Source organism: Podarcis filfolensis, assembly GCF_964270895.1.
Source record: "Podarcis filfolensis genome assembly, chromosome: 17".
NCBI lineage: Eukaryota > Metazoa > Chordata > Lepidosauria > Squamata > Lacertidae > Podarcis > Podarcis filfolensis.
The window spans coordinates 32482921-32508978 of NC_139621.1; the positions used below are offsets into that span (position 1 = coordinate 32482921).

The 26058-nt window shown below is 43.4% G+C and overlaps 1 protein-coding gene and 1 long non-coding RNA gene across 2 annotated transcripts; one reads left to right on the plus strand and one right to left on the minus strand.

Moving 5' to 3' along the window:
• Positions 1 to 372: 372 nt before the first annotated feature.
• Positions 373 to 8885, plus strand: LOC310753045. The gene is made up of 3 exons (XR_014543111.1): positions 373 to 2065; positions 5731 to 6930; positions 8455 to 8885. It is a non-coding gene; the product is annotated as an uncharacterized lncRNA (long non-coding RNA).
• Positions 8886 to 10390: 1505 nt separating this feature from the next.
• LOC310752994 (uncharacterized protein) lies at positions 10391 to 14755 on the minus strand. The gene is made up of 3 exons (XM_083594203.1): positions 14620 to 14755; positions 14076 to 14301; positions 10391 to 11398 (listed from the first exon to the last, which is right to left on the minus strand). The coding sequence occupies exons 1-3, from the start codon at positions 14720 to 14722 to the stop codon at positions 11386 to 11388; spliced, it is 342 nt and encodes a 113-aa protein (XP_083450329.1). The 5' UTR covers positions 14723 to 14755; the 3' UTR covers positions 10391 to 11385.
• Positions 14756 to 26058: the final 11303 nt, after the last annotated feature.

Consider the following 26058-nt stretch of genomic DNA (forward strand, 5'->3'; position numbering starts at 1 on the left):
AGTGGCTGCTAAAATGTTAAAGGAAAATATCACTTTACCATCTTATAGATCAGCCTTCTGCTCTCTCTCAGTGGCAATGTTTTCCTTGCCCAATGCAAGAAAGAAGTGCACCAAACAAGGCAAATTCCTTTAAAATGAATGATTTTGATTAGGAGAATTTTAAATCTATTGGTAATGGCAAATGGATTAATGACGTCATGCATTACACAACTGTGGTTACAGCAGGATAAAACCATATCCAAAGTAATTTCACACAGTAATTTCACCTCTAACTGCTTTCCTGTAAAACAACAGTTCAACTTCAGTGATGATTATCTGGAAAATGACTTTACACATTTCACCCAGTTTTGCAAGTTACAATAATTATGCAATCATGTAATGGTGGTTAAAGTTAAGACAGAGATAGAACAGAAAAGAGCACTTAACTTTAAACTGCACAAGGCATTCTTAAGCATCAAACACTGAGGTTTTTAATCCTCAAAGTGAAATGAAATTTCTTCTGTAGTTAGTGGAGCTGTACATCTATTTCAGTCACTCCAAACCCTTCCCCTCCACCAACCAGGTATTATATTTCAACAAAGCAATTTTCAAGGGAAAGTCGGCCAGTATGCTACAAATGGGAGCAATGATTTAAAATTAACCACCACTTACTTTCTTTTTAAAACAACTTTTTTAAAAACAAGCACCCAGGCTTCATTCATTCTATCATAGAATGTTCTCTATACAAAGGAGTGAGAAGCAACTGCTGTCCTTTCCAGCTGTGCCCCATATTACTTTTCCAACTGTACAGCCCATTTACTTTGCTCCGTAGAATTCAATGGGGGCCACTGAGATCCAAGCCAGCCCCTCTTCCCATAGTCTTTCCCTTATTCTCCTGTGCAGGTCATGTTCTTATAGTTTGTACTCCATGAGATTTGGGTGGATTACAAATTAAGTTCCCTTGTATTTCCAGAATGTATTAATTTGGAAAGAAAATACTCATTTCCCATCAAAACCCTGAAGTGACCCCATGTCAAAAATAAAGACATTTGTACCCACTGTATTAATGCTGCAAGGGACTTTTTTATGTGTCATTATGACAGGCGGTGGAGGGAGCGAGCCGCATTCTAGTGAGTCAGCCTGTCCCTGGCTATGGTACTGGTGTTAGCCCTCTCACTGGTCAGAGCTGAAGGAGTTAAGGGGCAGAGGGATTAGGAGAGGGAGGCTCGGAAGATGAAACAGGTTTGAAAAGGCAACTGAAACCAGCTTAAGTTAGATTGCTTTACCAAGATGGAGATTTTAAAGAGAATCAAGAAAATTAAAAATACTTTACTGGAAAACCAAGAGAAAATGAAGATAAATGAAGGAATGTGAAGAGGGGAATCAAGTTTTAGTTACCTTTCAAACTAATGAGTCTTTGGATGAAAAGAAGGAGCACATGAAAGGGTACATGGATATGAGAAGAGGGAAAATGAGTGGGGAAAATAGAAGGCATTTCTTTTAAAAGGCAACTAGAGAAGTCATTTCATGAACGGAAAGTTGGGGTTTTTTGTTGCTGAAGCTGGAAATGTGCATGTTGAGAGAAAAAAAGCAAAGAAGACAAGGAGAGGACAAAGCCGTTCCTTCTAATTTCATGTTGGCTCAGGTTGCCTTGGAAGGAGAGAAAGACAGGTAAGTTTAAAACTTGCTGAAAAGGCAAATAAAGCATTTTGAGGATGAACCTGCTGGTGGCGACTGGAAAGTGACTGCTCAGGGACATGGCAAGTCCAGGATCCTGAGGGAAAGTGCTTTCTCTGAGGGAAGTTCCTGAGAGTGGCTGGAGTGCTGGATTAGGACCTGGGAGACTCGAGTTCAAATCCTCACTGTGCCATGAAGCGCTCTATCTCTCAGCCTAACCTACCTCACAGGGTTGTTGTGAGAATCAAATGAGGAAGCAGACTAGAACATCAACTCCACTAAGCCTTTCCAGCAGAACCGGCAAGATTTTGAAAAGAAATGGGAAATGGAGCTCAAAAGGTAACTATGGAACAGGCCCGGCAAAATTATCCCTGATTCGTAACATGGCTCTCTGGTGGTAATAACCAAGGTTTTTGGATTTTATTTTTGCTAAGCATCTTCTAGAAACAGCTATTTAGCACGCAGCTCAGACAACACAAAGCATTGACTTTATACAAAGAAAAATTTAGATCCTCCATCACTGAAGGTGATACCAATTTACCAAAATACCAATTTTAAAACCAGGTCTAGCAGTCAGCTTCTGTTGCAGTACCTTCCCACCTGGAAACTAGTGCTGCAGTTGAAGGAAGGTAACTATTAAATACTTTCGACTTTTCAGAGGTGGCGACAGGTGCAAATGCATTCTGATTGAAGGGCTTCTAAGGTGAGTATCTCGTACTTGGCTGGAGAGAAAATCTGTTTTCTACCTGCAATTCTTGTGCTGAGACACTTTAAGGTTGCAGTGAGAGGGATCATCACAGCAGCTTGGGCTCATTGGAGGAAATGTACAATATAAACGGAATAACACATACAAACCAAGACAGCCAAGGAGCTTATATGGAGCAATTTTGGTTATTTAATTATTATTTTTTTAATAGAAGAGCTAAGCAAGTTCCACGTGGTTGCCACCTGAGCTTCCAGCAGGAAGAACCTTATGCAGTCAGGACAGAGTACAGATCCTTTCCTGTGTCACTGCCCAATGAGGTCTATCTGCTGGTGGGAAAACCCTGACTTATTCCTTTGCTCCAGCTCTTGATTTTTACACCCCTCCAAGAGCTCCGTGTATCTAAGGCAGTTGATGCAACTTGAGCTCAGTTCTTGATACATCAAGGAGAACCCTGCAGTAGATGTTTGAGGGACACCTGCGTTTTGACTGTCCTGCATTACGTTATCTGCTCTTTTTCCCCACTACTCGGTGATCTTTTTTCAGTGCAATGCGTTTGTACTGGTTTCTCCTTTTTAATCTTTTAACGCGCTTCATGAAAAAAATGACAGTCAAAATGGCACTCTGTGACTGAACCACATCTAGGTGAGTATCCCTTGCTTGACTAGGGGGGAAATATCTAGTCAAAATGGTACTTGGCGATTCCTCATTCGTTTTAAAGTTGCGGCAAGATGATTTGCAACCTGTTACGATAAAGGATTCTTCTGTATCTTCCCATCTTAAACTGGAGCCTTCAACTCTGGAATATGTCTTGCAAGCAGAGGATTCCAGTGGAGGCAGAATGAATGCTTGAAAGTTATAGAGCTGTACTGAAAGGACTGGCCTTTCCAGCAGCAACGACAAGATGACATAATACTGTAAATGGGAAATGGACGTCAAAAGGTAACTATGCAACAGGGCAGGCAAACCTATCTCCGATACGTCATGTGGCTGTGGTAGTAATGACTCTAAAATCATGGCCTATGATTTCATTGACAAATGCGCTAAGGGAGTGGATTATGCTGTATCCCTCATCGTTCCATGTGCGTTCCTCCCGAAGCTGTGCGCTCAGTGGAAGAGGACAAGCATCCCAGGTAGAAGGAGTGTACCATTCTTTGGTCAAGGGTATACGATAGCGGTGCTCCCCTGGTGGAACTTCTAAACTTTTTGCTAAGCACCTTCCAAGAACACCATTTAATACATACTGCAGCACCTTACTTGGATGTGTCTGGAGTCTTGGAAGCTTGACTACCCTACATTCTCCTCCAAATGGACCCTTGAGCTTGTTTGGAGGTCCTAGCAGTAGGGCGCAGCTATCGTATAGCCTTGACCAAAGAATGGTGCACTTCTTCTATCTGGGATGGTCATCCTCTTCTACTGAGTGCGCAGCTTTGGGAGGAACACACATGGAGCGTTGAGGGGGGTAGGGGACAACAGCCTAGCCAGCCAGATCAGCCAAATCAACCCGGCGATCAATGGGGTGACAGATGTCGCAGCCAGATCGCCTTCACATCCTCTTCGCCTGTCACTTCTCACTTTGAAGCGACCATCGCAGCTGAAGGAAGGTAACTATCAAGTACTCATGAATATTCAGAGGCGATGGCAGGCTCGAATACCTCACAAGTAAGCCCTAAATGCTACATCACAATGATAGCAGCAATATATTATGAGTGAAGGACATCTAGGTGAGTATCTCTTCCTTCGCTGGGAAGAAAATTTATATTGTCTTCCTTCTGCAACTCTTTGTGCAAAGACTTTTTCAGGTCACAGGAGAAGGACGATCACACCGCCATGAGCTCACTGGAGAAAAGGTAGGTTACTGATGTAATAATACGTAAAATATACAAGTTCCTAAGGAGCTTGTACTTGGCAACATTGGTCATTCAGTCATTCTTTTCAGATGAGCTGGGAACTGAAGACGCCAGGTGGCCGCCATTCCTGTTTCCAAGGGAACTTATACTGTCGAGATGTCACTGCAGAGAAGGCCTTTTCCTGTGTTGGTCCACAATGAGGTACACTTGCGGGCGGGACAACACTCTTTCTTTTGTTCCAGATCTTCTGTTTTACAGATGTCGCAGAGTTCACTGTGTCTGAGGCAGAGCTGTTTTGTTAACTCCCAAGATGCAAAGTGAGTAAGAGCTCTTGATACATCAAGTAAAAACCTGCAGTATATTATTGAGAGAAACATGCATTTTGACTGCGCGGCTTTAGGTAACCTGCTGTTTTTGGTCTTCTGTTTCTGTAGGAGAGAGAAAAGGTGCTGAAGACCCCAGTCTCTTCCAGGTGCATCTCATTGACACCCTCTCTTTACAGTTGTGACTGAAGAACCCACAACACTCAGATGAAGCCACCTCTTCCTACAGAGTCACAGAAGTCATGGTGGACATATTTTACAAACCAACAAATAAGCAAAAAACACTTTCCATGGGATTGGTGGGCTGGGGCTGGGGAGAAACTGGTAAATGTGGATTACTTTTCACAGACCAACAGAAGGAACTGCCAGGCACACAAAGTCACACTTCAAATGGACCAAAAAACCCCTCAGAAAAATAGCAAGATGGAGATTTTAAAGAGAATCAAGAAAATTAAAAATAGTATACTGGAAAACCAAGAGAAAGTAAAGATTAAATGAAGGAATGTGAAGAGGGGAATCAAGTTTTAGTTCCCTTTCAAACTAATGAGTCTTTGGATGAAAAGAAGGAGCACATGGATATGAAGTCCACTTAAAGAAGAGGGAAAATGAGTATGGAAAATAGAAGGCTTTTCTTTTAAAAGGCAACTAGAGAAGTCATTTCATGAACGGAAGGTTGGGGTTTTTTGTTGCTGAAGCTAGAAATGTGCATGTTGAAAGGAAAAAAGCAAAGAAGGCAAGGAGAGGACAAAGCCGTTCCTTCTAATTTCATGTTGGCTCAGGTTGCCTTGGAAGGAGAGAAAGACAGGTAAGTTTAAAACTTGCTGAAAAAGCAAATCATTTTGAGGATGAACCTGCTGATGGCGACTGGAGAGTGACTGCTCAGGGACATGGCAAGTCCAGGATCCTGAGGGAAAGTGCTTTCTCTGAGGGAAGTTCCTGAGAGTGGCTAGAGTGCTGGATTAGGACCTGGGAGACTAGAGTTCAAATCCTCACTCTGCCATGAAGCGCTCTATCTCTCAGCCTAACCTACCTCACAGGGTTGTTGTGATGATCCAGTGAGGAAGCAGACTAGAACATCAACTCCACTAAGCCTTTCCAGCAGAACCAGCAAGATTACGAAAAGATGTGGGAAATGGAGCTCAAAAGGTAACTATGGAACTCTGATGCGTAACGTGGTTCTCTGGTGGTAATAACCAAGGTTTTTGGATTTTATTTTATTTTTGCTAAGCATCTTCTAGGAACAGCTATTTAGCACATAGCTCAGACAACACAAAGCGTTGACTTTATACAAATAACTTTATACAACTACTTGGTGATATTTTCAGTGCAATGCGTTTGTACTGGTCTCTCATTTTTAATCTTTTTACCTGCTTCATGAAAAAATGACAGTCAAAATGGCACTCTGTGACTAAACCATCTAGGTGAGTATCCCTTGCTTGACTAGGGAGGAAATATCTAGTCAAAATGGAACTCTGTGATTCCTCATTCGTTTTAAGGTTGCGGCAAGATGGTTTGCGACCTTTTACAACAAAGGATTCTTCTGTATATTCCCATCTTAAATGGAGCCTTCAACTCTGGAATATGTCTCCAATGTGTCTTGCAAGCGGAGGATTCCAGTTGAGGCAGAACGAATGCTTGTAGGTTATAGAGCGGTACTGAAAGGACTGGCCTTTCCAGCAACAACGACAAGACGACATAATAAATGGGAAATGGACGTCAAAAGGTAACTATGCAACAGGGCAGGCAAACCTATCACTTCTCACTTTGAAGCAACCATCACAGCTGAAGGAAGGTAACTATCAAGTACTCTTGTATTTTCAGAGGCAATGACAGGCTCGGATACCTCACAAGTAAACCCTAAACACTACATCAGAATGATAGTAGTAATATAGTTCTATACACTACCACTAAAGGACATTTAGGTGAGTATCCCTAGCTTGGCTAGGGAGAAAATCTCTATTGTGTTCCGTCTGCAGCTCTTTGTGCTAAGACTCTTTCAGGTCGGGGTGACTAAGTCGTCAGAAGAGGCCCTATTCTGTGTCACCACATTGAGGCTCACCTGCAAGTAGGAGAAGACTTCTTCTTTTGTTCCAGCTCCTCTTTTGTTCAGGCTTCCCAGAGCTCTCACTGTACCTGAAGTGAGAGTCACCTGCTGTTTTAGGTAAGTTCACATTCCACTACTCAGTGTCCCCCCCCCCCCATGATAATGTTTTTTGTATTGGTCGCTCCTTTTTCTCATTTTCTTTTCTGCTGGTCTCTCCACAGGTCTCTCCAAAGAGCTCTTCTTAACATCTTCAGGTTTTCTTTTTCCTGAGAGAACATTCACAGATCAATGGCTCATCCAGCTTCAGACAAAAATGGCAGTCAAAATGGTATTCCATTGTTCAAGGGTATTTAGGTCAGTACCCCTTGCTTGACTAGGGAAGAAATCTCTTATCATGTTCCATCTGCATCTTTTTGCACTAACATTGTTTTCTGCTAAGACTCTTTCAGGTTGCAATCCCTGACTCGTCAGAAGTGGAAGCCCTTTGCAGCAGATTTCTTCATATCTCTTAAGGTTTTTCTTTTTCCTGAGAGAAGATTCACAGAATGTTCTCTCAGGTTTTGCTTTTCCCCTTGTTGCATTGCTCAAAAAAAAAGCAAAAGACACTGGTGGTCGGCGCTCCTGGTTCCCAGGACGGGGTTCAAATCCCTGCGGTGTCCATGCTTACTTCCAATGCAACTGCTATCTCTCTCTATCCCTCTCTCTATGTTTCTCTATCCCTATTTCTCTCTCTATCCCTCTCTGTCTCTCTATCCCTCTCTATCCCACACTGCCCAAACTCTTTTTTTCTTAAGCATAGGAGGGTGGTGACTTCAGTGACTGAGCTTGATTCTTAACTCCACCATTGCACCACTCCAAGGTTTCCAGGAAAGGGTTCAAGTCCTTGTGGTGTCCTTGCTAACTTCTAATGCAACCATCGTGCCCCTCTATTTTCCCCTATATCCCTCACTTCCCAAAGTATTAGCATGGGAGTGTTTTTGGGTGGGGATTTCAGTGAATAAGCTTGGTTCTGAATTCCGTCATGGCATCTAAGGACCAATTCAAGCAACCTGTGCACTGTGCTCTAATGATGCTCCCCTGATGCATCACCAGGTGTGTCTAGATAGGCTGGATCATGTGGGTGCTTCCTATTCTAGCATTCCCAGGTACTAAGGAGTACTACTCCCCTAGTACTTTTTTTTAAAGAGAGTCTAATTTCACATCTTTGTTTAGGAAACAACAACAAAAAATGCAGCCTATTTAAATTATGTGGAAAATGGCTGGGGAGGGCGGGATATAAATAAAAATCATTATTATTATTATTATTATTATTATTTAAATTATGTGGAAAATGGACAAGGTCTCAATGGCAGAGCAACTGGTACCACATGCACACATTAGCAGAACAAGCAAGGCAAAGACAGGGTGGTCAGTGTCCTCCTTTGGAGAAGACTTGTGTCCATTTGAAGGGCTATCAGAAGGTTAGGATAAGGAGAGGTGGCAGAATAAGGTTAGGATAGGGACGGGATAAGGGCAGATAGCCTTTCTCTGTATAATGACCTCTATTTGATTGGCTGTCCATTCCAAATCTGGGTTAAAAGTAAAGGAGGAATGCAGGGGCCCAGAAACTGCCCATCAGCAGCCAGCACCTTGGCAGACGTCTGAGCACATGCACACAGGCCATGGTCCTCCCCACTACACTGAGATGTATTGCATTCCTCTAAAAATAATAGGGTCATATCTAACATTAGTCATGCATTAAAATCATGCATCCACCTAATTCAGACTCAGATTCACCGAAACCAATGAGTCTACTTTGTATGACTCAGTCAGGCGGTAATCATTTTTAAATATGCATCTGTATACAGCATTTGCAAATTAATCTCTCTCTTTTTTAAGCCATGTGTCAGTGGCCAGTATAAGCAAAGACACCAATTTCTGCAATTCGGAGAATATAAGGAAGCAACAAATGCTGAAGGGGCAACAAAGTTTAGTGAGCCGGAAGAACCTGTGGATGGAAGCAGTTCAGACTCCAAGGCTGAAGCAGAGGAGGGGCGTCAAGAGACTGATGAGGAATCCAGGGAGTCTCCCTCTCCTGCTGCGACAAGCTCCCCTCCAGCCTTGTCTCCAAGAAGGCACAGAATAATGAGGAGAGTGGAGCAGAGGCCAGAGATGCTCAGATGCTGTTTGAGACTGCTTGGGAGAGGAGGAGCCTTAGAAGGCAGGGACCTCAGTCCTGACAACTGCTCCACAGGGCCAAGACCTACTGGGAAGTGTCATTGAATTGTTTGTTCATTTCCTTGAATAAAAAGTTGACTGATCACTGACAACTGGCCTTGCTTCTTTGTGCTGACCTGCATCTCTCCAGTCCTGGCAGCCTGGACCTTTGTTTTCCTCCTGATCATGGGAAGTGCAGTTTGACACTAACTCTGCTTAGAAGGAAGTCCCAGTGATCCGGCCAGTGTGCTTTGGGGGCACAGCTATAACCCAGTGGTGGAGTGCGTGTGTTGTAGGGAGGAGGTCACAGATTTCCAGATATGGCTGCTGGAGGAAATCCTTTAGAGAGACACTGTCGGTCATTGATACAAAGCCAGATGGGAGCACTGGCCTAATTCAGTTATAAGGCAGCTTCCTTTGTTCCTATGCTTAGGGTTGCAGCCATGAAGCTCAATTCCTCGGATGAATTTGTACACACGGAATGGCAGCTTAGGCTTGCGGTCTAGGAGTAGCCACAGTGGCATCATTCATAGAATCATAGAATTGCAGAGTTGGAAGGGACTCCAGGGTCATCTAGTCCAACCCCCATGTGATGCAGGAATCTCAACTAAAACATCCATGACAGGTGGCCATCCAACCTTTTCTTCAAACCTCCAAGGAAGGAGAGTCCACTGCCCTTCGAGAGAGTCTGTTCCACTGCCTAACAACTCTTACTGTCAGAAGGTTCTTCCTACACTTAGTCAGAAAGGCCTCTATGGGCATATATGGGCATTGCTGGCAACCGATGACACACAGCATGGCATTACCCTGGCCCCCTACTCTAAGTAAGTTGATTTGAGAACAACAAAAAACAGGACATAAAAACTCTCCTGGGCACTAGAACCACCAATCTACAGTGTCTCATTTTGGGGGAGTTCAAGCTCTGTTTATTGGCCTTCATCCAGTCCACGAGTGCACAGACAACAGTCCAAACCATGCGCTCCCTGTCCTGGAGAAGTTGAGCAGTGTGTCATCAGTGTGCTGAATATTCTTTGCCTGCAAACTCCTAACAACCACATCCAGTGGCGTCATGGATATTAAATAGCACAGGGGCCAAGAGTGTAGCCTGTGACCACACTATGGAGCTTAAACAGCCTCGCAGTGGTACTCTCTAGGCATAGCCCTGCAGGTAGGAGTGGGAGCACTGTATAATAGTGCCCCCATGTCCATCCCACATGACCAGTCCAAGAGGCTAATGCAGTCAATGGTATCAAAAGCATTCCCCTGTCCTCTCTATACAGGTAATCTAGCAGGGTGACCAAGCCTGAATTGGTCCCCAAACCAGACCAGAATCCAGATTGAAATGGATCCACATAGGCCAAATCTTCCAGGACGTTTGGTAACTGCTCTGCCATCCCTCTGTCCCCAACCTCCTTAAGGAGGAAATGTTTGTGACCAAGTTCTGTGTGTGTAGTTTTGTGTTTTTTTACTTATTTCTTACCATATTTATATCCCACTTTTCCTCCAAAGACTTCAGGCATTTGAACCAGGGTGGATAAAAATCAATATTTTTAAATAAAACAAACCCCAACAAAACAGATTTTAAAAAATTTTAATCAGATATTTTTATTTTAATCAGATTTTTAAAATTTAAATTGGATTTTTAAAATAAAATGCTTTTGGAGGAAAAATCTTTCTAAAGATAGTTTTCTATTTAAGTTACATTATAGTCCAAAGGCTATTCATCAGGAAATAAGGATTTCTTCTAAGTTTTTCATGTGTGCTAAAACTCAGTCTACGCCCTCCCCCCATTATTTAACCACCTCAGTTAACAAATATGGATACATACGCTGTTATGTTACTGTTTTAGTTAAATAAATTGTTTCTATTGTTATTAATGACATGGTTATTTTTCTCCTTCCAATGAAGTACAGCAGAAATTCCATAATTTCATAATTCTCTTGTCTATGTATTTCTAACAGTATAACCAAATCAGTAATTTGTGATAGAACTGTAAAAACTACTCTGACAATTTATTATTCCAAAAACGAAAGCTTCATCTGGTTGTAAATATTAAGATTATACCAGCAAGAATGAGTCTTTCTGTAAAAAGAATGATTTAAATCAAGTCTTACTGACCAGTGATTTAAATCAAACCCACCCTGACCCCCCACGTCCCAGTCCAACTCTATAGCCACAGGCATGGGCTTTTTCTCGTAGATGTGACTTGAGATTTCTCTCCTCAGGCACCAAAATAATTTGGACCTGTCTCCATATGGCAGCCATTATCACCTACACATACATTCTCCAGTGAAGGGGTTTGTGTTTGGTTTCCAGTGCCATTTCCTCACTGTGTGATATTGCTTAGCACAGAAGTAAGTGCCTGTGTCTCCCAGCTGCGCTTTCTTCAAGGTCAGAGGCAATGAATTCTTTTTTACTTCAGGGCTCTGGAAGCGACCTTCAAATTCTTTCTCAATTTGTGATCCTCCTTCTGTAGATAGAACAATGAGCAGGAGCCGTGGATTCTTCTCCCTTTCTTGCTTATACCAGGACATATAGCTATGACTAGTCTTCAGTTGAGAACATTCGAGGGTGGCTGATGTGTTTTCCCTGACAACCATGTCTGGAGACTGCTTAACAGCACAGCCTGTAAGAATAATTTTATTATTATGATTTATTAAATGTGTATACTGCCTCTCATCCAAAGATCCCAGAGCAGTTTTCAACAGAAAAATAATAAAATACAAATGAGAATCAGTTCAGGTGACTTACAATTAAGTAATGATGTTGTTACTATTACTTATTAAATTTCTACACTGCCTTTCATCCAGAGATCACAGGGCGGTTTACAATATAAAAACACAAAGATACATAACATAATAACAAACAATAACAATACCCCCCAAAAAAACACAGTTTAAAAGGCCATAAATTGTTTTAAGTAGCCAGAGGTGGGGGAGAAGAGTGTTTTTGCCTGGCATCTAAAGATCTGCAGCGAAGGCACCAGGCAACTTCAAGAACAGTATTTCTAAAAGATTTGTACATTGTAAACCTTAGAACTTAAGTGATGTTGTCGTTTTTCTGTGACAACTCTAGCATATTCAGAAAAATAAAATAAAACATCCAAACCCCTTTTGGAAATAACCAGGAGAGGAATTGCAGCTTCAGGTTATCTAGATCTATAAGTCAAACATCTGCCATCTTACTCAGGTCTTGTACAAATTACTGGTTTTTGTGATTCACAACTGGGTCTTGTCACAGTCAAAAGAGGGTCACGTCAATGGTACCAGCACAGGTTTTCTTTGAAGGCTTTCACTAGACTTTCACTCTTTTTTTCAGGGACCTAATTGACCCAAGTCAATTAAGACTAGCATATATGAATATGTCAGGTAATATTTGATGTTGCCACTTTTAGCTCTGTTAAAACTATTGATATAAACAAAAAATCCCACATCTGCAAAGTTTGAAGACCCCTGGTTTAAGCAATTGTGGTAATAATAAGCCACTTCTCCGGATGAGAAGAGTAAAGTGAGCAGGAAATGGAAGCTTTATTGGAGCAAAGGAGCCTCTTGGCAGACATTTGCCCAACCAAGCTAACCCCAGATGCAGCAACATGGCCGACGATCTTCAAGTAGCTAATACAATAAAGCTTAGTCAGATGGGGGAGGTGTTGTGGGGCAAAGGAGAGGGAATGAGAGAAAACACTCAAGCAGGGAGGCTGGAACCAAAGTCAGCTGGGGAGGGAACTGTTTCAGGGAGACAAGGATGGACATTGAACGGCAGTCTGGTTTTGCTGAAAGAAAATCTGTGGACCTATCTCAAATAAAGAAATGTAATAAGAGCCAGTGGCCCATGGAGTTCAGAATCCTCACAACAATGAATCAAGTGCCACAGTTCCAACTGGTGCTTCCCCCCTGGAAGAAGCTCTCCCATTAAGAAGGAATTCTGAGTCCACTTTGAGAGCCCTGGAGCAAACTGGTAATCTTTGCTTCTGGCCTTGAAGAAAGCCAAGTTGACACAGTGAGGTGACTGTATAGGAAACCAAACACAAATCCCTTAAGCAGGGAATATACCGGGAATGTAGACTGTCATGGCTATGATGCAGGAAAAGGCCCCAAATATTTTTGGTGCCAGAGGAGAATAACCCATAGCTGTTCCCACCTCACCAGGGGTGGTGAGAGAAACCCACTCCATGGAAACCTTGATTGATGTTTCGTCCGGTTCAGCAGATTACCAGCGAAAGCAGCAATACAAACTGAAAAACGCTCGGACCTGTGCTTTCTAGGCAAAGTGTGGGGTTGAGCTTGTTCACCTGAAGGAAATGCCTTTGCCACTGAATGAACACAAACCTGCCAGGCTGTATTAGGTTAAACTTTTCCCTTCCTCCAGTGGGAGCCTCCACTGGCTCCCCATCCTGTCTGTGAAAAGAAAAGTCTCTTCCATTCACAGAAAAGGTCCTCTGGGTCCAGTACATTTTAAATTATCTAGCACCAAGAATGCTGTATGTGACTCTTAAACAGTTCCTGCCCCCCTGCCCCCCCACCTTTCTTAATGGGACTTGGAGAACCTCCCAGTGAATTCTGCCCCATGCTAATAACTGGGAAGTTGGTGGGTTTTTCTCCTCATGTACCAAAGTGTTTGGTGTCTGTCCGTGGGTGTAGGTGGAAGGGGGGCACTTGCCTTCCTCCCAAATTAAGTAAATAAGTAAATAAAAATACTTAACAAAAAGTAGAAATTGGAGGAAGATTTTGGCAGATTTTTCTGAGCATTTGGGATCAAAAGAAATTACCAAATTTTTCACTCTATAAGACGCACCAGACCACAAGACGCATCTAGTTTTTGGAGGAGGAAAACAAGAAAAAACATATTCTGAATCCCAGAAACCAGAACAGCAAGAGGGATCGCTGCACAGTGAAAGCAGCAATCCCTCTTCCTGTTCTGGCTTCTGGGATAGCTGCGCAGCCTGCATTCGCTCCATAAGACGCACATTACTTTTTAGGAGGGGGAAAGTGTGTCTTATAGAGCAAAAAATACAGTAATTTAAAGCAACTGCTGTTGAGAAGTTTCATTCCGAATCTGCTAGACAGAGTCAGACATACGGTGATGACAGGTGGGTGGTCCTCCCCCCCCCAACATAAACCCCAGCTACACCCATGAGTCTGTCCCCGTGTAACAGCCATTATCACGCTCATGTATATTCCCTGATGAAGGGGTTTGTGCCTGGTTTCCTGTGCAGTTGGCTCACTGTGTTATCTTGCTTGGCGCAGAAGTAGGTGCCTGCGTCGCTCGGCTTTGCATCTTTCAAGGTCAGATTGAAGACATACCCATTCATTCCACGGCTCTCGAAGCGGCCTTTAAATTCTTTCTGAATGATATCGCTTCCTCCAAAACCTTCCACCGAAAAAGCCACCAGCCGGAGCTGCGGATCCTTCTTCCCTTCTTGCTTATACCAGTACATGTAGCTAAAAGTGGTTTTTTCTTGGAAACAACGCAGCAGAACCTCCTCGTTTCCCCTGACAATCGTATCTGAAGTCTGCTGCACGGCGCTACCTATAAGAGTGAAAACAAAATGAAGGTACAAGTAAAAGAGATGAGAATTGAATCGGATGGCTTGCGATCGGAGGGAGATGTTCGCAACTTCGAAAACAGTGTTTCTAGACCTCCTTGACCCCAGACAATAATAAAAAGCAGCATACATGAACAAATAATATTTTGACAGTACCATTTTCAGCTATGGTAAAAACTATTGACAGACACCAAAAAAAAAAGTGGGTCCTATCTTTCCAACTGGAGTTAAAAATAAATCCCAGCTCAGAAACACTGGAAGGTCACCGATTTACGTGAGGGCAGTCATAATATGTCACTTACCTGATGAGAACAGCAGTGTGAGGAGAAGATGGGCGCTTACTGGAGTAAAGGAGCATTTCAGCAGACATTTGCCCCACGGAGCCAATTCCAGGTGCAGCAACATCCTTGATGCTCTTCACGTAGCGACTGTAATAAAACCCAGATGGGAGAACAGGAGGTGTTGTGGGCAAGGGAGTGGAAATGAGAGAGAAACCACTTTTGGGGGGGTGGGGGTGGGAGGTGGCTAGAAGCAGAGTCGGCTAGGGAGGGTGCTGTTCAGAGGAGATGACAAGATGCATTCAATGGCAACCTTTAGTTTTGCTAAAAGAAATCCCGTGGACAAATCTCAATACAGTGGTACCTCAGGTTAAGAACTTAATTCGTTCTGGAGGTCCGTTCTTAACCTGAAACTGTTCTTAACCTGAGGTACCACTTTAGCTAATGGGGCCTCCTGCTGCCACGCGATTTCTGTTCTCATCCTGAAGCAAAGTTCTTAACCCGAGGTACTACTTCCGGGTTAGCAGAGTCTGTAACCTGAAGCGTCTGTAACCTGAAGCGTCTGTAACCCGAGGTACCACTGTACAAGAAACATAAGAAAAGCCTGCTAGTACAGGCTACCATCTTGTTCTCACAGTGATGAACCTGTGGGAAGCCCCCCCCCCAATAAGCAGGACATGAGTGCCACAGCACCATAAGGAAAACAAGACCATTAATCGGCAACAGGTTGTCTATTGTTTTGCCATGTTGTCATTATTATTTCACCACCACAGAGAGGTGCAGTTTGGATTGGGCCCAGGCATCAGTAAATCTGGGGTTACTGTGAGTGTAACAGCAACCCTATGAATAGGTCTGACCTTTGTTTCTTCAGCTTTTGCCTCTCACTGTGTAATCTTCCTTGGTACTGAACTGGGAGCCCGTGTCTCTCGGCTAGGTCAGGGACAACTCAAAATTTCCATTTCTGGGCTCCTGAAGCAGCCTTAAACTTCCTTCTCAGTGGTAGTCTCTCCTGCTGGGGAAAAAACAACCAGATTAAGCTGGGTGTCCATTTCCGTTTCTTGCTTTTACCAGTCCATCTAAAGATAATTGGTTTTGTCCTTTTCCTGACCACCACGAAGCGCGAAACTTGGAACAGAGCCTTATTGGGACTTTTGAACACCTCTGAGGAGACATTTTCTTGACTAAGCCAACAGAAGACACAGTAGCATCTTTGATGTCAACCGGGAAAATAGCACAATGAAACTTAGGTGGGCAAGAGAAAATGAAGGACCACCACGTACAACAAGAATACTGGAGTAGGTGGGCCTTTTGGCCTTGTCTAACAAGCCGTTCTTAGGGTCTTAGCCTCAACAGAGCAAGAAATGGGACACAATATGGCCTTAGGGCCATAGTTTTAAAGGGAGGCCATGACACAGAAGAGACACTATGCCCCGCCGTCAAACATAATGAACAATCCTCTGTTTCGGGTGGCAAGGAGACTTCTTTTGATGGCTGTGCTTCAAAACATGTATTTTTGTATTTTATAGTGTGGTAGTTGCACATGTGTTGCATGCTGAACAGATCCAAGCCTTGGAATCTCCTGTTAAGGTTTCTCATGGAGGCAAGCTGGGGAAAACCTCAAAAGTTCAGGCAGCTACGGCCCAGCAGGTAGACCAGGCCTGGGCTAAACAACCAACCTTGTGTTTGAAGTGAGCACATGTCATATATTTGTACACCACTGACCCCTACTGGAAAGGATCGGGGAGGAGAGCATTGGTATCAGACAAATGAACACATGCCATAGCTATATTATTGCAGATGTAAGTTCATGGGGAGAGGACTATGGGAAGGGATCAGTGCCGGATTTATGTATAAACTAAATAAGCTATATAGGGCCCCATTCTCTTGGGGGCCCCCAAAAAATTTAAAGGAAAAAACACCTGGATGTACATTTCCAAAATATAAGATAAAAAACAAATAAAATAAAACCTACATACAGCAAGTGTTTTGTGTTGTGTAGGCTCCTATGATGTAAGTACCTATTAGGTCCATAAATTACCATATAGCATATATTCAACACAAAAAACAGTGAGAATTTGTTGCTGACAAAGGACAGCTGGACATATAAAGGGCCCCATTACCTTCAGTAGCTTAGGGCTAAATCCTGCCCTAGGACGGGCTGTAACTATCCCCACACTTAAATTTGAAAAACAAAACAAAGTTACAAAAAGAATGTAATTGGGATCAGGGAAATGATGAGATGTAAAAAGTCAGGGGTGCAATGAAAAGGAGATAAAACGATGAGGAAATAAGAGAAGAAAACAAGTCTATGGCCTTATGGCAGGCGGCACATGATGCACTGGGGCAGAAATCTGTGTTGCTGTTCATTTGTAAAGATGGCGCTGCAGATATCACTTGCAAGTTTTGCTCTGAGGGACACAAAAATGTTTTCTCTCACAAAGGCCATTGAAGTGAATGGGAACTGTGCGAGGGCACAGACTGAGGGGAGTAGATAGACTCTTCCTCAGGCCTTGCAGAGCCAAAAGTGTGGACCATTATCAGATGATGTGTCTGCCTCGGTAAAATATCTCCATCCATAAATGTACAAGCTCTTGCACAGCCCCTGTTCATTTAAACAGGCCCTGTGCAGGAGAACTTCCTGGTAGATAGTGCCCCATGTCACATTACGAAAAGCCTTCCTCCTTGTATTTTTGTCCTTGGCCTGCAAGATATATTCAGGTGGTCTTGTTTCCTGGGAAGAGAATTGTGTTTATCTTCCTCAGCTGTTGTCTCACTGTGTGATCTTGCTTGGCACAGAAGTAGGTGCCTGTGTCTTCTGGCTGAGCTCCCTCACAGATCAGAGACAGCCGCTTATTCTGTGTTCCAGGGCTCTTGAAACGGTCTTTAAATTCCTTCTCAACATCAGAAGTCCCTGTTGAATAAATCACCAGCTGAAGCTGTGCATGCGTCTTCCGCTCTTGCTTGTACCAGTACATGCTAACGTAATTGGAATTTTTTTGGGAACAGTCTAGGGTTACATTGTCCCCTTTCTTGACGACCATGTCTTGAGACTGATCAAGAGCAGAACCTATAAGGACAAAAATGCAAAATAAAAGAGTTGAAAGATTTAATTGTGAATCAGAAGTATAAAGGGAGAATTGTGTGACATAAGGGTCCCCCAAATACATGGATCCATTTGTGCCCTGCAAATTTTTGTGCCTAAGTTGTGCTTTTTGTTATCACAACATTGTGGAAAGTACAAAAAAAGTGATATGAGTGACTATTCAGAAGAGGCTGGAATTGAGAACTTCTATTAACTCCTTTCCCATTTTGATGCTTTCGATATCTATAAGGCAAATATCTGCAAACATATTAGATGATAGATATAGATAGATAGATAGATAGATAGATAGATAGATAGATAGATAGATAGATGATAGATAGATGATAGATAGATAGATAGATAGATAGACAGATAGATAGATAGATAGATGATGGATAGATAGATGATAGATAGATGATGATAGATAGATAGATAGATAGATAGATAGATAGATAGATAGATAGATGATAGATGATAGATAGATAGAGATAGATAGATAGATAGATAGATAGATAGATAGATGATAGATAGATAGATAGATGATAGATGATAGATGATAGATAGATGATAGATAGATAGATAGATAGATAGATAGATAGATAGATAGATAGATGATAGAGATAGATAGATAGATGATAGATGATGATAGATGATGATAGATAGATAGATAGATAGATGATAGATAGATAGATAGATAGATGATAGATGATAGATGATGATAGATGATAGATAGATAGATAGATCTATCTGATAGATGATGATGATGATGATAGATAGATAGATAGATAGATAGATAGATAGATGATAGATAGATAGATATAGATAGATAGATAGATGATAGATGATGATAGATAGATAGATAGACTGAAGCATTTATATTCTCTGTGGATTAGGACTGAATGATACCAACACCACTTTCTTGTTTGAAAAAGAGAAGGAGAAGAAGACAGGAAGAGAAAACAGACAAAGAAAAAGAGAGCAGCAGAGAGCAGGGAGGTCAGAGAAGGATGGTCAAGGACTGGAAACATACAACAGTTTTCTCAGAGAATTGACATTGGCAGCATTTCGCATGGCATGTGCGTTTATCCTGCCTTGTCACTACTCTTCACCCATCTGAGATCAGTACAGCAACTCTCTTTAAAACTATTGTATTTCTTCAGTCATTCTAGCAAGTGGAAGATTAAAACTGAGCCCGGTGTTTCCGGTGGGCGTTATAAACGAGACACGATCTGCAAAAGTCTGGCTTTATATCATGGTGACTGGACACTTACCTGATGAGAGCAGTAAAGCGAGAAGGAGATGGAAGCTCATTGGGGACAAGGAGTGTCTCTGCGGACATTGCCTGACTGAGCCAACTGGAGACATAGCAACATCCTTGGCACCCATCAGGGACCCAATGCAGCAAAACACAGGTGGAAGAACAGGAAGTCATGTGGCAAAGGAAGAGGAAACCACTTGAGGACTGTGAATGCCTGAACGCCTGAACCAGTAGAGTGCCATAGTAACTTTCTGAACAGATCATAGGGTCTGAAAGGGTCGTTTTCCCCCAGTGCTTCGGCTTCTTGTTTTTCTCCAACTTCCTTACCTTTTCCTCTGAGCAACAGGAGCTCACGGTGGGCAGGACAGCTTTTATTTTACTGGTATTATAATGTCTCTATACAAATGTACCGTATTTTTTGCTCTATAAGACGTCACTTTTTCCCTCCTAAAAAGTAAGGGGAAATGTGTGTGCGCCTTATGGAGCGAATGCAGGCTGCGCAGCTATCCCAGAAGCCAGAACAGCAAGAGGGATTGCTGCTTTCACTGCGCAGCGATCCCTCTTGCTGTTCTGGCTTCTGAGATTCAGAATATTTTTTTTCTTGTTTGCTCCTCCAAAAACTAGGTGCGTCTTGTGGTCTGGTGTGTCTTATAGAGCGAAAAATACGGTATGTTCAGCTGCACTTTGAATACTGTGAAATGTTCTGGTTGGCAAACCTCAACAAAGCAGATGGTTGCACAGCTAGAAACGGTTCAGATAAATGCCCAACAAAATGATGGATGGGCTGGAGTGTGGGTAGGTAACCTAAGGCCCGGGGGCTGGATCCGGCCCAATCACCTTCTCAATCCGGCCCGCGGACGGTCCAAGAATCAGCCTGTTTTTACATGAGTAGAATGTGTCCTTTTATTTAAAATGCCTCTCTGGGTTATTTATGGGGCCTGCCTGGTGTTTTTACATGAGTAGAATGTGTGCTTTTATTTAAAATACATCTCTGGGTTATTTGTGGGGCATAGGAATTCATTCATATATATTTTTTCAAAATATAGTCTGGCCCCCCACAAGGTCTGAGGGACAGTGGACTGGCCCCCTGCTGAAAAAGTTGCTGACCCCTGGGCTGGAGCAACTCCCCTTGGAGGAAAGATTACATTGGGGGCCGTTTAGTTTAGATCTGTGGTTCCCAGACTTTTTGATATGCCAACCCACCAGTTCAAATTTACGTGTTATGGTGACCCATTGTTTTATTGTCACATGAATTTTGGATGTTTTGCTCTTCAGCCATCAATTATGTGAACTTCAGCTGCAAGTGTGCCAATTTTACAACCATAGTGTGAGGCATCCAAGGAAAAGTGATAAGTTGCCACATATAGGGAGTAGTTTTGAGTGACTATTGGAGCCAGTGTGGTGTAGTGGTTAAGAGCGGTAGTCTCGTAATCTGGTGAACCAGGTTCGCGTCTCTGCTCCTCCACATGCAGCTGCTGGGTGACCTTGGGCTAGTCACACTTCTCTGAAGTCTCTCAGCCCCACTCACCTCACAGAGTGTTTGTTGTGGGGGAGGAAGGGAAAGGAGAATGTTAGCTGCTTTGAGACTCCTTCGGGTAGTGATAAAGCGGGATATCAAATCCAAATAAAAAAATAAAAACTTCCCTCTGATGTGCAGGCACTGCCATTGACACTTACACATCAGAGGAGAGCTGTCACAGCCTCCCTGCGTGAGCACCTTGTTTGCTGATCCAGGAGTATAGCTCAGTTGGCTAGAGCGTGGTGCTGATAATGCCAAGGTTGCAGGTTCAATCCCCGTATGGGGCAGCTGCATAGTCCTGCATTGCATGGGGTTGGACTAGATGATCCTCAGGGTTCCTTCCAACTCTACAATTCTATGATCATTGCTGGATCTATAACAAGACAGCAGTTTCCAAGTGTTGAAAAGCAAAACTCGAGCCTTTCTTGTGTTCTGTTGCAAATGTCAACACAGCATTATTGTCATGTGCCAACAAAACAAATGGTCGTAAGAGGTAGTCACCATATCGGTGAAATATTAAAAGCAATAATTGTTTTGGGTTTGTTCATAAAGCCCTGCGAAGAACCAAAGGTGAACTGTCCCGGAAGCTCTGCAAACACCATCTTGGTAGTCAAGATAAGCACACAATTAATTGGCAGTTGTATCAATGAGCTCATATATTCAGTTGCTTTGATAGAAGCTAATGGAGTTTGCTTTGATGCTATCCTTATCTGTGGGCTTGAGGGCCTGGGCTCTGAGCCCAGAAAGGGGAATCTTATCTGCAAGATTTGGGTATTTGCCACCTATGCCCTCATCTGGTCAGGTGGAGCAATGGGAAGTCCTGGCCAAACTGCCATATGCTGTTTTTTATATAAAGAATATATGAATGTTTGCTTGAGTGAGGCCATATACTTGCTGCAGTGTCTGTCCCAAGTCTCTAAAGGCTGGGAGACCTGGCAGACTGATCTGCTGTAAGTCTACACCTTTCTTTTAATACAGAATAAAGCACCAGAATTGATCACTCTGGTGTTTTTGACATCCTTCTTTGGGATCCCTGCACCCAACGACTCCCACAAGCCCTTCTTTGGGCCTGCGGTCCAGAACAAGCCAATAATAATAATAATAATAATAATAATAATAATAATAATAATTTATTATTTATACCCCACCCATCTGGCTGAGTTTCCCCAGCCACTCTGGGTGGCTCCCAATCAAATGTTAAAAACAGTACAGCATTAAATATTAAAAACTTCCCTGAACAGGGCTGCCTTCAGATGTCTTTTAAAGATAGGATAGCTGCTTATTTCCTTCACATCTGATGGGAGCGTGTTCCACAGGGCGGGTGCCACTACCAAGAAGGCCCTCTGTCTGGTTCTCTGTAACCTCACTTCTCGCAATGAGGGAACTGCCAGAAGGCCCTCGGCGCTGGATCTCAGTGTCTGTGCAGAACGATGGAGGTGGAGACGCTCCTTCAGGTATACTGGGCTGAGGCCATTTGGGATTTTAAAGGTCAGCACCAACACTTTGAATTGTGCTCGTAAATGCACTGGGAGCCAGTGAAGATCTTTTAGGACCAGTGTTGTTTGCTTCTGGTGGCCACTCCCGGTCATCAGTCTAGCTGCTGCATTCTGGATTTGTTGTAGTTTCTGGGTCACCTTCAAAGGTAGCCCCACATAGAGCTCATTGCAGTAGTCCAAGTGGGAGATAACTAGAGTATGCACCACTCTGGTGAGACAGTCTGCGGGCAGGTAGGGTCTCAGCCTGCATACCAGATGGAGCTGGTAGACAGCTGCTGTGGACACAGAATTGACCTGCGCCTCCATGGACAGCTGTAAGTCCAAAACGACTCCCAAGCTGTGCACCTGCTCCTTCAGGGGCACAGTTACCCCATTCAGGACCAGGGAATCCTCCACACCTGCCCGCCTCCTGTCCCCCCAATAGTACTTCTGTCTTGTCAGGCTTCAACCTCAATCTGGTAGCCACCATCCATCCTCCAACCACCTCCAGGCACTCACACAGGACCTTCACCGCCTTCACTGGTTCTGATTTAAAGGAGAGGTAGAGCTGGGTGTCATCTGCATAGTGATGAACACCCAGCCCCAACCCCCTGATGATCTCTCCCAGCGTCTTCATATATATATTAAACCCACTCCCACAGGCTTTGCAACCCACAGGTTGGGGAAAGCTGGTTTTTAGACCCACCATCTGAGCAGCACATTCATTCTGAAGAGTGCAGCACCTCCTAGTGGACAAACACACCTTCAGCCAACAACTGGCATCTTTCCCAGAGCAAAGGTTTATCAAGTCTGCAAAATGCCTCCTCATTTTAATTGCAGGTTGTGCATTTTTCCTATCTAGCAACTAGGGATGGAGGAGAAATAAAATCCAGTGCACATTTAAAGTGGAAACTTATCAAAATCACACTTTGGGGGGGGGGGCTGAAATGCAGCTATCGTTATCGAAATTTGCACTTACCTGAATTTTGCAACGCCACTCCCCAGCTTACAAAAATGCATATAGTTGGGGGAGTGCATAAAAAGGAATATATTAAAAGAAATAACTAACAAAAATGCATTGTATTAGGGAAAGTCGCTTGCAAAAATGTGGACACTCATCAAAACGTCATAGAAGAATGTATTTATTTGGAGACATTTGTGCGAAAATGCTGACGAATTTTCGTGAGGACTTTTTATGTAAATACAAAAATTAGGGAACTGAATTTAAGGTTGGAAAAAAGAAAGACTGAGAGAACTGAAAGGGGCAGGCCTTTCCATCCCTACTAGCGACAATGTTTTCTCTCTATGCCCCACCCCTCATTTATTTATTTATTTGCTTGCTCACTGCCTTATGTAAACTGCTTGGGTTTCTATGTATTAAGCAGTGTATACATAGTATTACTTCGTCAAGGATCACTGCCTTGCCGTGGCGAAGGGGCTTGAATAACTCAGAGAAGCTATGAGCTATGCCGTGCAGGGCCACCCAAGATGGACAGGTCATAGTGGAGAGTTTTGACCAAACGTGATCCACCTGGAGCAGGAACGGGCAAGCCACTCCCGTATCCCTGCCAAGAAAACTCCGTGGACAAAGACAACAGGCATATGAAAGTTATAGTTTTCCCAGTAGTGATGTATGGAAGTGAGAGCTGGACCATAAAGAAGGCTGATCGCTGAAGAATGGATGCTTTTGAATTACGGTGCTGGAGGAGACTATTGAGGGTCCCACGGACTGCAAGAAGATCAAACCGATCCATTCTGAAGGAAGTCAGCCCTGAGTGCTCACTGGAAGGACAGACCTGAAGCTGAGGCTCCAATACTTTGGCCACCTCATGAGAAGAGAAGACTCCCTGGAAAAGACCCTGACATTGGGAAAGATTGAGGGCACAAGGAGAAGGGGACGACAGAGGACGAGATGGTTGGACAGTGTTCTTGAAGCTACCAGCATGAGTTTGACCAAACTACGGGAGGCAGTGGAAGACAGGAGTGCCAGGCGTGCTCTGGTCCAGGGGGTCACGAAGAGTCGGACACGACTAAATGACTAAACAACAACACATAGCATTAATGAATAAGTGCTACCTTGAGACTTTTCATTTATTCTTCATAATGGTACTATATCCCACTTTTCCTTCGAATTGCTCAGGGTGGTCAACAAGGTCGACTCCCCCCTGACATTTTATGTGATTTAAATTAATGTGATCCAAAAGTACTTAATGCTGGCAGGACCCTGCCTTTGGGTTGTTAAAGTTACATAAACGCCTGTACTGGACATCTGAATGAAATAGCCAATTCATTTTAGCTTCTGTTCTTTGAGATCCACCAGGGCAACAGGTATTTCAGGAATGCCTAGGTTGTCTGACACCCCACCCCCCGGATTCTGTTCATCCTGTCCTCTGACTGCCCACCTCCCTCACTATCAGTTCCTGTCACTTTATTCCCTTAATTCATTAGTTCATTGTGATGAACTGACTAAAGCAGCTGTCACTCACAACCACTGGCTCCTCCCCATCTGTGTCAGGGCACATGTCACTCTCCCCTTAACGACACGGATTATCAATGCATCCATTGTCATGCAAGCAGACTTATATTTCGTTGTTTTTCTTCACTCTCCGTTCCGTGCCAGGTCTTAAGTCTTCTACAAGTGCCTTTTTATTATTTATCTCCTTTAATACACCTTAATCTCTCCCTGTTGTCACATAGACATCTTCCTCTTCCTGAAGGCATCTCAAATGCCATTAAAACACCAGAATGGAGACAATGAGCCTTGCTCAAGGTTTCCCTTTCCAAGAACCATGTTATCCTTATCTCTTCTTAAGCCATTACTACCTGTTATTCTTCAGTATTCTCCCTTTCCAACATATCAAAAGCAGCCTCCAAATCAAATGCATGCTTTCCTCTGCGGAATAGCTTTTCTGCACCTGAATTGAGACAAAAGAATAATATGACCAAGAAGGAGAGAATTTGCTGGTGGTTCATGTGTGGTCAGGGAGTATTCCACCTGGTTGCTCAGTACATGTTGTTGTTGTTGTTGTTTAGTCGTTTAGTCGTGTCTGACTCTTCAGGACCCCATGGACCAGAGCACGCCAGGCACTCCTGTCTTCCACTGCCTCCCACAGTTTGGTCAAACTCATACTGGTAGCTTCGAGAACACTGTCCAACCATCTCGTCCTCTGTCGTCCCCTTCTCCTTGTGCCCTCCATCTTTCCCAACATCAGGGTCTTTTCCAGGGAGTCTTCTCTTCTCCTGAGGTGGCCAAAGTATTGGAGCCTCAGCTTCAGGATCTGTCCTTCCAGTGAGCACTCAGGGCCGATTTCCTTCAGAATAGAGAGGTTTGATTGTCTTGTAGTCCATGGGACTCTCAAGAGTCTCCTCCAGCACCATAATTCAAAAGCATAAATTCTTCGGCGATCAGCTTTCTTTATGGTCCAGCTTTCACTTCCATACATCACTACTGGGAAAACCATACCTTTTACTATATGGACCTTTGTTGGCAAGGTGATGTCTCTACTTTTTAAGATGCTGTCTAGGTTTGTCATTGCTTTTCTCCCAAAAAGCAGGCGTCTTTTAATTTCGTGGCTGCTGTCACCATCTGCAGTGATCATGGAGCCGAAGAAAGTAAAATCTCTCACTGCCTCCATTTCTTCCCCTTCTATTTGCCAGGAGGTGATGGACCCAGTGGCCATGATCTTCGTTTTTTTGATGTTGAGCTTCAGACCATATTTTGCGCTCACCTCTTTCACCCTCATTAAAAGGTTCTTTAATTCCTCCTCACTTTCTGCCCCCAAAGTTGTGTCATCTGCATATCTGAGGTTGTTGATATTTCTTCCGGCAATCTTAATTCCGGCTAGGGATTCATCCAGCCCAGCCATTCGCATGATGAATTCTGCATATAAGTTAAATAAGCAGGGAGACAATATACAGCCTTGTCGTACTCCTTTCCCAATTTTGAACCAATCAGTTGTTCCATATCCAGTTCTAACTGTAGCTTCTTGTCCCACATAGAGATTTCTCAGGAGACAGATGAGATGATCAGGCACTCCCATTTCTTTAAGAACTTGCCATAGTTTGCTGTGGTCGACACAGTCAAAGGCTTTTGCATAGTCAAAGAAGCAGAAGTAGATGTCTTTCTGGA